This window comes from Mirounga angustirostris, unplaced genomic scaffold (assembly GCF_029215605.1).
Source record: "Mirounga angustirostris isolate CCGP_5_RB_7025 unplaced genomic scaffold, mMirAng1.0.hap1 SCAF_4, whole genome shotgun sequence".
In the NCBI taxonomy this organism is placed as follows: domain Eukaryota; kingdom Metazoa; phylum Chordata; class Mammalia; order Carnivora; family Phocidae; genus Mirounga; species Mirounga angustirostris.
Window position 1 is genome coordinate 38,250,462 of NW_026991712.1, and position 11,744 is coordinate 38,262,205.

The window sequence follows — 11,744 nt, forward strand, 5'->3', positions numbered from 1 at the left end:
ATCCCAGGACCTGGAGATCATGACCTGAGCCGAAGGCAGACGCTTAACCAACTGAGCCACCCAGGCACCCCGGTATGCTTATTTTTTTTAACTTGATTATGTTTCCAAAGAAAGAGCAGATGGGGAGGCAACAGAGTGAAGATTTCAGAGATGGGCAAACTTAGAGAGGAAGCACAGTCCTATCACTTATTGACTGGGCAAGCTTTGTGGACTATGAGGATTAGAATATTTATAAAAGGCTCCACACAGTAACACAAGCTTACTGTCGCTATTCATATTAGAGAGCAAGAAAATAAATCAGATGCTAGCTTTGTTGTTACTGGTTTTATTGTTTTTTTCTAACCTCTGAGATTAGAACTAAATGCAAAACATAGGATGAAAAATATAAAGCGAGGAAAACCTACACATTTCATGTTGGTTAGGTCCTGAGAGACAAATGCCAAACTGATCACTGGGAAACAAACCTTACGTTATATCTAGAAAGCACAACATTCCTGTTCGGTTTTCACTCTTAATCTCCTTCATAGCTGAGCAAAACTTTTGTGGGGGAAAAAAACAAAACAAAAACAAAAACAAAAACTCCTCCCCCTCAGTCCGTGGGCCGCTAAGGACACACTCTATGCTGATGAATCCTAACCCCGCCCAGTACGTAGCAGTACACTGCAGGCACCTCCTGGAGAACTTCGGGGTCAATTAGCAAAGACACGGGGAGCTTAGACAATCTGACAACGCCCACGCCAAGGATTCTGGTGAAGCCAAAAACAACTAGACTTGAACAAAAATTAAACCCAAGGTTCAAGTCTTCAACGTTGAAAAAGTCAAAAGGCAAACACCAGGCATTGATGCTGCTTTTTTTTCTTAACCTTCCAACTTCGAGCTGGCCACACCCCCAAAATGCAGAATTAAAATCGCTTATGTGGTAAGGTCAGGATTGTATTTTAAATCTGGCAGGGGTTACGCTGAGCGAAATAAGTCAATCAGAGAAAGACATGTATGATATGACCTCACTGATACGAGGAATTCTTAATCTCAGGAAATGAACTGAGGGTTGCTGGAGTGGGGGGTGGGGTGGGAGGGATGGGGCGGCTGGGTGATAGACACTGGGGAGGGTATGTGCTATGGTGAGCGCTGTGAATTGTGCAAGACTATTGAATCACAGATCTGTACCTCTGAAACAAATAATACATCATATGTTAAGAAAAAAAAAAAGAAGATAGCAGGAGGGGAAGAATGAAGGCGGGGAATTCGGAGGGGGAGACGAACTATGAGAGACTACGGGCTCTGAAAAACAAACTGAGGGTTCTGGAGGGGAGGGGGGTGGGAGGATGGGTTAGCCTGGTGATGGGTATTAAAGAGGGTACGTTCTGCATGGAGCACTGGGTATTATGCACAAACAATGAATCATGCAACACTACATCAAAAACTAATGATGTAATGTATGGTGATTAACATAACAATAAAAATTAAAAAAAAGAGAGAGAGAGAGTAAATCTGGCAGGGGACCAGGGGCGCCTGGGTGGCTCAGTTGTTAAGCATCTGCCTTCGGCTCAGGTCATGATCCCAGAGTCCTGGGATTGAGTCCCGCATCGGGTTTCCTGCTCCGCGGGAAGCCTGCTTCTCCCTCTCCCACTTCCCCTGCTTGTGTTCCCGCTCTCACTGTGTCTCTCTCTGTCAAATAAATAAATAAAATCTTTAAAAATAAATAAGTAAATAAATAAATCCGGCAGGGGACTGTCAACTGTTGAATGCCATTAAAAGAAAGGGCTTCCAACCTGAAACTAATTAAAAAAAAAAGTAGAAAAAAAAAAAAGAAAGGGCTTCCAAACACTATGTGTAATATCCAACTACCTACTAATTAGACAGCAAGGGGGGTTGGGGGGGAATCATGATTAAACAAAAAAAATATGCAAAATGAGCATGTTGCTTCTGGTTTTCATCTTAATTCTATTAGGTTAACACGTCTCAATTTCTTTTACAAACTACTAACTTAAACATTTACAATAAGTGAAATTCATACCTCTTTTTGGGCAATCTCCTGCAACCGCCTGGGAAGGCGTTTGACATTGTGGCTCATGGCTCTCCGTCTCATGTGCCGGGGCAGGGTCTGGAAAACCAGCGAATTAGAAGACTTCTGGGTCACTGCTTTCAACATAGCACTGATTTCAGCAGCTCGGGCTTGAGCAAAAGTAGAAGCTGCCGACAAAACAGCACCATCATTAAAGACAAGTCTTGAATCCATACTTCTGGTAGATCTCAGAAGGAAGAGAGATTTGAAGTACATGAGCTTACAACTCACCCACCACCTGAACCCCCAATTAGATTAATACCAAGGGTGGTTATTTCTGTATTATCAGATTATGAAAGTATTCTGTTTCAACTTCTTTTCTACAAAGATTCAGTGTTACTTTTCTAATCAGATAAAAAGTTTAAAAGCAAGTATACAAAGAATTTCTTAAAGCGGAGGCTGACGTGCAATATAATCTCAACCATTTTTAAGTGCAATAATCACACAAGAAAACAAAGAAAAAGCAAGATTTTAACAATGGTTGCAACTTCAAGGGTTTTTTAAAACATTTTCTGCTTTTTCCAAATATGTAGCCATAACTATTACTAGTTTTCCTTATAGAAAAACAGAATTTTTTTGGAAGTAAACAGAAGGCACAGAGATTAGAAAGCCCACCTAAAGGATATAGGGTTATGGGATAACAGGGGTGACTGGAGACAAGGTCTGAAGGGGCCTGGAGACAGGTATTTATAGGTCTTAGTTACCCTCGGAGTGCGTTAAATTTGGTTTCATCTTTGGAGAATGTGTGCTGAGGACTATAGATGGCATTTTATATTTAAAAAAGGGGTGGGGGAAGGGCAAAGAAGATTTTAGGACAAAAAGGAACAGTTCACAGATATGGACTTATAAGAAGATGAAGAAGAGGAAAAAAGAAACGGAAGAGGGGAGAGCAATCAGGTTCAAGGAAGCTACAGCCAAAGTCCAGGCTGCAGGCGAGAAGGGCCCAACGTGGAAGGAGGAGAGGAGAGAGACATGGAGGCAGGGCCAAGACAGAGAGCCCTGGAAATCTGGCTGTTAGAAACAGAGAGCTCATCATATAATCAAACTTCACTTCTTCACAAACACCTACCAGTTATATACTTGGGAATCTCCTGAGACGTGCCCTCGGGACCTGCCTTCCATCCTCCCTTCTTTTTAAACATTATTTTGGAGGAAGACTGTTCCTTCACATCAGGATCGACCGGGGAATGGTGGGTCATTTTGGTTTGCCGCTGTCGTGAAGTTCCAGAAAAAGGCTCTAGTTTATTTTCAAAAAGAAAACAAAATGAAGTATGTCAGCCTTACCAGGATCTGGATTACAGTGGAGAACACCACTTGCTGGGTGGCAACGCTAATCATGTTTTTAATCCTACAACCACCCTGTAAGGTGGCCATTACTATCTTCCCTAAGGGAATCTCGGATGGAGAGGTGAATTACCTTGCCCAAGGTGTTGTTGCTAGCAGGCAGCACAATGGCTAATCTTGCCAGCCTGACAAATTAACCTTGCATATAACTGATACAAGGGACCTTTTCTCCAAATAGTACAGATTTTAAATCTAAGCTCCCTTAAATGCTACAATTTACATGATTTTGTATATTCAGTCTTTTATCCTAAATCTCTGGCACACTCAAGTTGGGAGCCTGTGCTAAAGTAAAGAAAAAAATGAAAGCAAAGTCCCTAGGAGCGCCTGGGTGGCTCAGTCGTTAAGCGTCTGCCTTCGGCTCAGGTCATGATCCCAGGGTCCTGGGATCGAGCCCCGCATCGGGCTCCCTGTTCAGGTGGGAAGCCTGCTTCTCCCTCTCCCACTCCCCCTGCTTGTGTTCCCCCCGTCTCTCTCTCTCTCTCTCTCTCTCTCTCTCGCTGTGTCTCTCTCTGTCAAATAAATAAAATCTTAAAAAAAAAAAAAAAGCAAAGTCTCTATACCCATGTCTTGGCGTTGAAACCACTTACTTTAAGACAACATCAAATCTGTCTGCAAATGGAGGGAGAGATCAGTAGAGAATTTTATGGTGTTCCAGCTTATTTCCATCATAGTGTTAATTTTTAAGCCCCTGTAAACCATGAAACATGTTATAAAGTTTGTCACTGGGAGGTTTAAATGAGGTAGTATGTGCGAAGGCTTATTACATGGCATAGTAGGCATCAACTGCTGGACCCGAATCTAAATCTTATGAAGATGAGTCTAAAACTTACTTAATCAGACTCAATGCACACTCTTCTTTAAAGTGTCCCCCAAAAGTCCTTAGTCACCTGATTGCTGTCTTCCTAAACTGGCATTTTCTATTGCTACCCAATGAACAACTGTTACCTTCATATCACCCTATAAGGTTCTATAATCAGCACACAAGTTAAATGCGGATACAATAAACACACTGTCCTTCTTTTAGGAAATAAAATAGTGTAATTTTTTTTTAAGATTTTATTTATTTATTTATTTATTTATTTATTTATTTATTTATCAGAGAGAGAGAGAGAGAGAGCACAAGCAGGGGGAGCGGCAGGCAGAGGGAGAAGCAGGCTCCCCACTGAGCAGGGAGCCCGATGCGGGGCTCGATCCTAGGACCCTGGGATAATGACCTGAGCCAAAGGCAGATGCTTAACCAAACAAATGAACCACCCAGGCATCCCTAAAATAGTGTAATTTAATAGTAATTGTGTTAAGGTAGAGATATAATATACCCACTCTAAGATACATACAGCCAATTCTTATTCCCAGTAGTTATGCACTATAAAGTCACAAAGAACACTGAATTAGCAAATACTGAAACACTGTTCCTGGAGGAAATATATACGTATATATATACACACACACACATGTATCACATCAATTGCAATCTCACATCATAAAAACAACTCATCCTGGTACATTCTGTTTCCTTTATTTACAAAGGAAAAAAGAGATTCAGAAGTGCTAAGTGATCTGCCTGAGGCTGCCCACAACCAGAACTCAATCCCCACCCAGAGAGGGAGCTCCCTGTGTTCTGCTGTGCAGTCTCGCTACAGTCTACCCACTCTGGTCATATCTGTAAGAAAGCAGAAGCAAGAAGGCAGCTGGGAACCTCAGCTAAGAACGTCCACATGGGGTGACTCAAAATTTTCCCTCTCTTTGCAAGTCCACGAATGACCACCATAGTACCATAAGTATTAATTTGGGGGTTACAAATCAGCTTAGCGACTAGGTGAATTTGCAAATACAAAATGTGTGAATAATGAGGGTCAACTGTATCTGTTTTTAATGCAGGCCATTTACTATTTAAATAATAACTATCAAAAAGAGCTGACAAGGGGCGCCTCGGTGGCTCAGTCAGTTAAGCGTCTGCCTTCAGCTCAGGTCATGATCTCGGGGTCCTGGGATTGAGCCCCAAGCTGGGCTCCCTGCTCAGTGGGAAGTCTGCTTCTCCCTCTCCCTCTGCCCCTCCCCCTGCTCATGCATGTGCTCACGCTCATGTGCACGCGCTAATAAAGTGAAAATCTTTAAAAAAAAAAAAAAAGAGCTGACAAAAGCATTTTGATCCAAACAGAATGGCGAGAGTACTGTGTGTCTCTTACCTTGTTTTTGAGCTTGGAAAGGTCTCCCACCTCCATTATGGTACTTTGTGCTCCTATCGGCCACAAAGCCAGAAGATAAAGTCACATTAGTGGGCTGGTTTCTCATTTTCTTAGCATGTTTTCTTTCTTTTGCATTAGACATTTCTGGAAAGAAAGTAATAAATTTAGTACAAGCAAAGGGAACTTCCATGCAAAATAAAAATACATTTAGTAAATAAATATTCATGTAACTCAAAATTTGATTCTTCATTTATTATAGGTGTGCTGATGATATATCAAAATGTTATCACGATACTGATCTACAGCAGAGATTTATCACCAGGGGCATCTCTAGGGGAGCCATGAATGGTATTAACACCAAAAACCCAATTCAATAGGAGAAAAATAATTCTATTGATGGAAGAGACCATTATTAGTATATTTCAGATTGCATCACCAGAAATTTCAATCATATCCCAATGCTGACACTGCACAAAGTCTACTGAAAGAATGAAAAATGAGGTACAAGATAAGAACCCTCTGCCACAGCGAAAATTCTTAGGTGAAACAAGAGCCACCTGAATCAATGAAATACAATACACACTATTCTGATATGATACCCTCTCTACAAAAACTGAACATAAATTACTGATGCTTTCATTTCTGCCACAGAGACAAGGCCAGCTGTACCTTTAATTTATAACAGCCAAAAGATTTCACTTTAAAATAAGGATAAAGGACAAAACCTGGGGGAGCCTGATGGCTTTACTCAGTAGTTCGCAACTCTCAAACTCAACAACCCCCTTTTTCTTTTTCTTTTTTCAGATTTATTTATTTATTTGAGAGAGAAAGAGCAGTGGGGAACAGGCAGAGAGAGAGGGAGACAGAGTCTTGGGCAGACTCCCTGCTGAGTGTGGAGTCTGACACGGAGCTCAATCTCACGACCGAGATCATAACCTGAGCCGAAATCAAGAGTCAGACACTTAACTGACTGAGCCACCAGGTGCCCCTCCCCCCTTTTTTCTGATTGGCTTGAAACACCTGTTTTCTATTTTGAAATGAAATTCATTAATAATATAACATACTAGACACATAACTTTTACCAATATATCCCCTATAATATGTGCCCTCACTATAACATAAAGGAGAACTAAATAATAAAATAATGTGTACTTTCTGTATGTAAATATTTCACCACTCCTGGGTGACATTATGTAACAGGGAGATATTCTGAACTCGGGTAGAATCACCACAACACAGGCACCAGTACCAGCACTGGCACGATCTGCCAAAAGCTGCGGAAGAGGCCTGCGAGCCCCATGCCATAGGCATTAACTCTGTTCTTACTGACTGGGGGGACATCTGAAGAATCCTGTGCAAAGGGGCGCCTGGGTGGCTCAGCTGGTTAAGTGACTGCCTTCGGCTCAGGTCATGATCCTGGAGTCCCGGGATCGAGTCCCGCATCAGGCTCCCTGTTTGGCAGGGAGTCTGCTTCTCCCTCTCCCACTCCCCCTGCTTGTGTTCCTGCTCTCGCTCGCTCTCTCTGTCAAAAAAAAAAAAATCTTGGGCGCTTGGGTGGCTCAGTCGGTTAAGCGACTGCCTTCGGCTCAGGTTGTGATCCTGGAGTCCCGGGATCGAGTCCCGCGTCGGGCTCCCTGCTCGGCGGGGAGTCTGCTTCTCCCTCTGACCCTCCTCCCTCTCATGCTCTCTGTCTCTCATTCTCTGTCTCAAATAAATAAATAAAATCTTTAAAAAAAAAAAAAAGAAAAAAGAAACTTTTCCTCTGGGGCGCCTGGGTGGCTCAGTCGGTTAAGCGACTGCCTTCGGCTCAGGTCGTGATCCTGGAGTCCCGGGATCGAGTCCCGCGTCGGGCTCCCTGCTCGGTGGGGAGTCTGGTTCTCCCTCTGACCCTCCCCCCTCTCATGCTCTCTCTATCTCATTCTCTCTCTCAAATAAATAAAATCTTAAAAAAAATAAATAAAAAAATAAAAGCAAAACAGGGGTGTCTGGGTGGCTCGTCGGTTGAGTGGCTGCCTTCGGTTCAGGTCATGATCCTGAGGGTCCTAGGATCGAGCCCGGCATGGGGTTCCCTGCTCCCTGTTATATTATTTTCCTGCTCTCTTTCTCTCTCGCTCACTCTCTCTCAAATAAATAAGATCTTAAAAAAAAAAAAGCAAAACATTATTGGAACTTAGTGGTCTATTATTGAGATTTTCCCAGCAAAACTTCTATTTTAGGGGTGCCTGGGTGGCTCAGTCGGTTAAGCGACTGCCTTCGGCTCAGGTCATAATCCTGGAGTCCCAGGATCGAGTCCCGCGTCGGGCTCCCTGCTCAGCGGGGAGTCTGCTTCTCCCTCTGACCCTCCCCATCTCATGCTTTCTCTCTCTCTCAAATAAATAAATAAAATCTTAAAAAAAAAAAAAAAAAAAGAATCCTGTGCAAAGGAAGGAAGCTCAGAGTAGCAGAGCCAAGCCGTTCTCAAAGCATTTCAGTATTTTTACACTAGTCTTTACGGGCACCTATACAGAGAATTACCACGAACGCAACAGCTCCAGAGGTAGAGTAGTACAGTGGGTTGTACCTGTGCCTCAAAGAGAAGGCAGCAAGGCCACTGGTGACGTAGTTTTCCAAACTAGCGGACACCCCTCGGTCAAGCAGCAAGAGGAGGAGAGGGGGAGGGAGTACAGTCTTGTTTTGATTTATTGCATTCCTGGAAAATTCAGTGTATATTAAAACCATGTAACTGATATTTTGTGCTCTTATGTAAAACAGGTATTAGGCTACTGTGGGACTTTCCTGCACACTCCAGCATGTCTGACATCCCTGGGCCCCGCCCGATAAATTTCAGCAGTGTTACCCTGCTCATTATGCCAACCAAAACACCTGCACAAACTAACAGACTGCCACATCAAGAATCGCACCACTCCTACTGAATGCCATTGAATGAACTACCACCCATTCACTTACCTCTTTCCCAATGCTGGGCTTCATTCAAAATTAAGAGTAACCAGTGTTGTGTAGTATTTAAGAACCCTTCCTTTGGAGTTAGAAACACCTGGATCAAATACCTTCCTTAACACTTTTTAGTTACATAATCGTAGGAAAGTTACTTTCCCTCTTTGAGCCTCAGTCCCCTCCTCTATAAATGGGAATCATCACAAGGTTGCTGTGAGAATAAAGTAATGTACATAACATACTGAGCATGGCGCTTTGCAAAAACTAAGGGCTTGATTTAACGGTAGCTATTATTCTCAAACAGAGTGAGAAGAGAGAGATGATAAAACTGAGCCGGCCAGAGGAGGCAGATTGAAATAACAAGATTACGTCATTTCACCTTCTCATTCCATTCTGCTTTCACCTAAATAAAGGACAACTACATGTACACCAAAACCACTTTTTAAATTTAAAAAATATATGGGGGGTGGTGGGTGTGGGTGTGGGGTGGGATTGGGCGTGGGGGGCAGCAGCTCTTTCTGCCCATGGGTCCTGCCCCCTTGTTTAATAAAACCACCATTTTGCACTAAAAAAAAAAAAAAAAATATATATATATATATATATATGAAGTAAATGAAGTTCTGCAGAACTAGTCAGCTAGTGAATGACATGGTTCAGATCAGTCTGCATTAAGAACCATTCAGAATGGTTTTACAGAACAATTTAGTTCACCTACTATTATCTGCTTGAATCAGAACTTACCCAGCAATCAGAGCACTACCTGGGAACTCTGGTCTACTCAGCACTAGAATAGGCCAGGAGCAGGCTGGGACTCGGGGATTGGGGTAAGCTTTGATACCAGACTAAAAAATTAGCAGATTGAACTAGCGGTGGTCCTCAAATAGTTCTAGCAGCAGAAGAGAATGAATATAGACTATACTCTTATGAGGTCTGAAGATTTTGCTTAAAAATAGCTTCCAGAAGAAATCTTAACTCTTACCTGAACAATCTGGTGAGTTTCACTATATTACTCAGTTTTTGTGTTTCCACATTTACTCATTTAGCTTTAACAAGCACTAAATATGTGCCAGGCTTTATAAAACTGTTTTCCCCAAAATCTTCAAATAAATTGGACATATGTTTTCTCACACAGCTTACTATCACCTGGTTGACCATTTTCACTCCTTTATAATGGACTCCAGTTTGACAACCTGGGAATTAACCAGATGATCTCTGATTTCTTCCAGATCTAAGAAGTTGGTGATTTAGACTTGATACAAAATCTGCCTTAAGAATACCGGTACCTTGGGGCACCTAGGTGGCTTAGTTGGTTAAGTGTCCGACTCGGTTTCAGCTCAGGTCATGATCTCAGAATCGTGGGATGAAGCCCCTCACCTGGCTCCATGCTCAGTGCGGAGTCTGCTTGTCCCTCTCCCTCTGCTCCACCCCCCACTAACACACACGCTCGCTCTCTCCCTCTCTCAAATAAATAAATAAATAAATAAATAAATAAATAAAATCTTATTAAAAAAGAATACAGGTATCTTGTTTCACAAGAAATATTTTACACAAGTTAAATTATTTGTAATGCCCCAAGAGAACTCCTTAAAGAAGCACATGGTGAATTACTTTGTAATAAAAAGCATCTCCTAATTGTCCAGTTTAATCAAATTTAACAACCTTTTGGGATCTATTCTTGCTCATTAGTTTTAGGCTGTGTGTATACAAAAGCAGCACAAGGTTGTGGCCTCTTTCCTTAAAGAATTTGGTTGTCTTAAACAGCTAACATTTATGGAGAACTTTATGTGTCAAGCACTAGTCTACATGCCTTATTCATTCAATTCTCAAAGACTCTATGAGGAAGGTACTAGTACTACCCCCATTTTATAAATGAAGAAACTGAAGCACAGAGAGGTAACATAACCTGACCAAGGCCAATAATAAGATTGTAAGTGCGCTGGGAGTCAAACCAGGCAGTCTGGCTCTATTCACTATTTTTAAGACACAAACCAATTAGAGAACAAGACAACACACATTAAAAGACTGAATTTTGCAGTATAGCACAATAGGAAGCTGAGTAAGAAGAGAAAATGTGGATCCACGGGGAAAGTCGATGAGAAAATAGGATTTCAGCTGTGTGGAATTTGGATAGGGAAGAAAGAGTATTCAGGAATCTTCTGTGTGATTTCAGGAGTGAGGACTCTGGATGACTTGAGTGGGATGAGTAGGCCAGGAAAACCAGACTGGAAGTTCTATTTTATTACATGCTTAAAGCCCCAAACCAATGAAAAAGCTCTAAAGGCTCTTGAGCAGGAAGTAGGAAAACCAAACCTTTGCAGTATGTAGGACAAATGAGAAGGAATAATGAGGATTTTCTTACATTACGTTTTAGAAGCAGGGCACGGCAGGAATCCTACCTGTCTTTTTCACGGTTGTCCCTCCAGCACCTAGCGATGTGCCTTGCACAAATTGGGCTCAACATATATTTGTTGAATGTAAACCTGCCAGCATAAATGGAGTGAAGCGTGCTTATAATGCATTTATTTACGGAATGAGAAATATTTGGCCAAGTACCACTCCTTCTGACACGGCATGACTATCTGCCAAGAGACCAGCCATCTTCTATCTTCCTTTTTGAAATCAGATCCCAGTCACTAGGGCTCGGTTCAGATCTAAGGGGAATGCGTAGAGACCTTGTGAAGCCGGAGGAGCACTCATGAATGGGGACATGGGAGGGGCGGAGGTGGACGACGCCCAGATCTCAGCGTGGTCCCCTTAATGACCCAACTCATTCCTTCAGAGCGCCTGGCAGGACGGGGGCGCAAGCCCATTCCGAGGACGGCGTCCGCCCGGCGGGACAACACGGGGAAATGACAAACGCAGGGGGCTCGAGCTCAGGGGCCGAAGGAGGCGCGGGGCGGCAAGCGGGGCCCAGGCGCAGGCTGCCAGGGAGGAGGAGGTCAGCGGGGTCTGAGCGACGGAAGACTGGGAGGAGAGCCGGACAGGTGGGCCCGCGCGGGGCCGTCACATACTCCCCCCTAACTCGCGGACCCTGGGGGAAACCAGCCCCTCACGACCTACCTGCCAGAGGCTCTGAGGGAGGAATCCAGGGCTCCCCGAGTCAGAATGACAAGGCTCTGCGACAGCCCTCTCCGTGGAGACGTGTGCGGCGAGCAATCTGCAGGGCGCATGCGCCAGCGCAGTCGCGGCCTCCACGTGGCCGGGAACCTGGCTGA

General features: G+C 43.4%; 1 protein-coding gene across 5 annotated transcripts in view; it reads right to left on the reverse strand.

Moving 5' to 3' along the window:
• Positions 1–11,699, reverse strand: part of POP1 (POP1 homolog, ribonuclease P/MRP subunit) — a 37,432-nt gene extending 25,733 nt beyond the window's left edge. For 2 of the 5 annotated variants that reach the window (XM_045896175.3, XM_045896174.3), the window contains exons 1-4: positions 11,590–11,699; positions 5,596–5,739; positions 3,135–3,302; positions 2,018–2,193 (exon numbers count right to left, since the gene is read on the reverse strand). In XM_045896175.3, the coding sequence (XP_045752131.1) occupies positions 2,018–2,193; positions 3,135–3,302; positions 5,596–5,737 (486 nt within the window). In that variant the 5' untranslated portion in view covers positions 5,738–5,739; positions 11,590–11,699. Of the gene's footprint in view, positions 1–2,017; positions 2,194–3,134; positions 3,303–3,996; positions 4,098–5,595; positions 5,740–8,155; positions 8,285–10,925; positions 11,010–11,589 lie in introns of those variants that run through there. The other 3 variants (XM_064588081.1, XM_064588082.1, XM_064588083.1) reach the window with 3 other exon arrangements.
• Between the last annotated feature and the right edge of the window lie 45 nt (positions 11,700–11,744).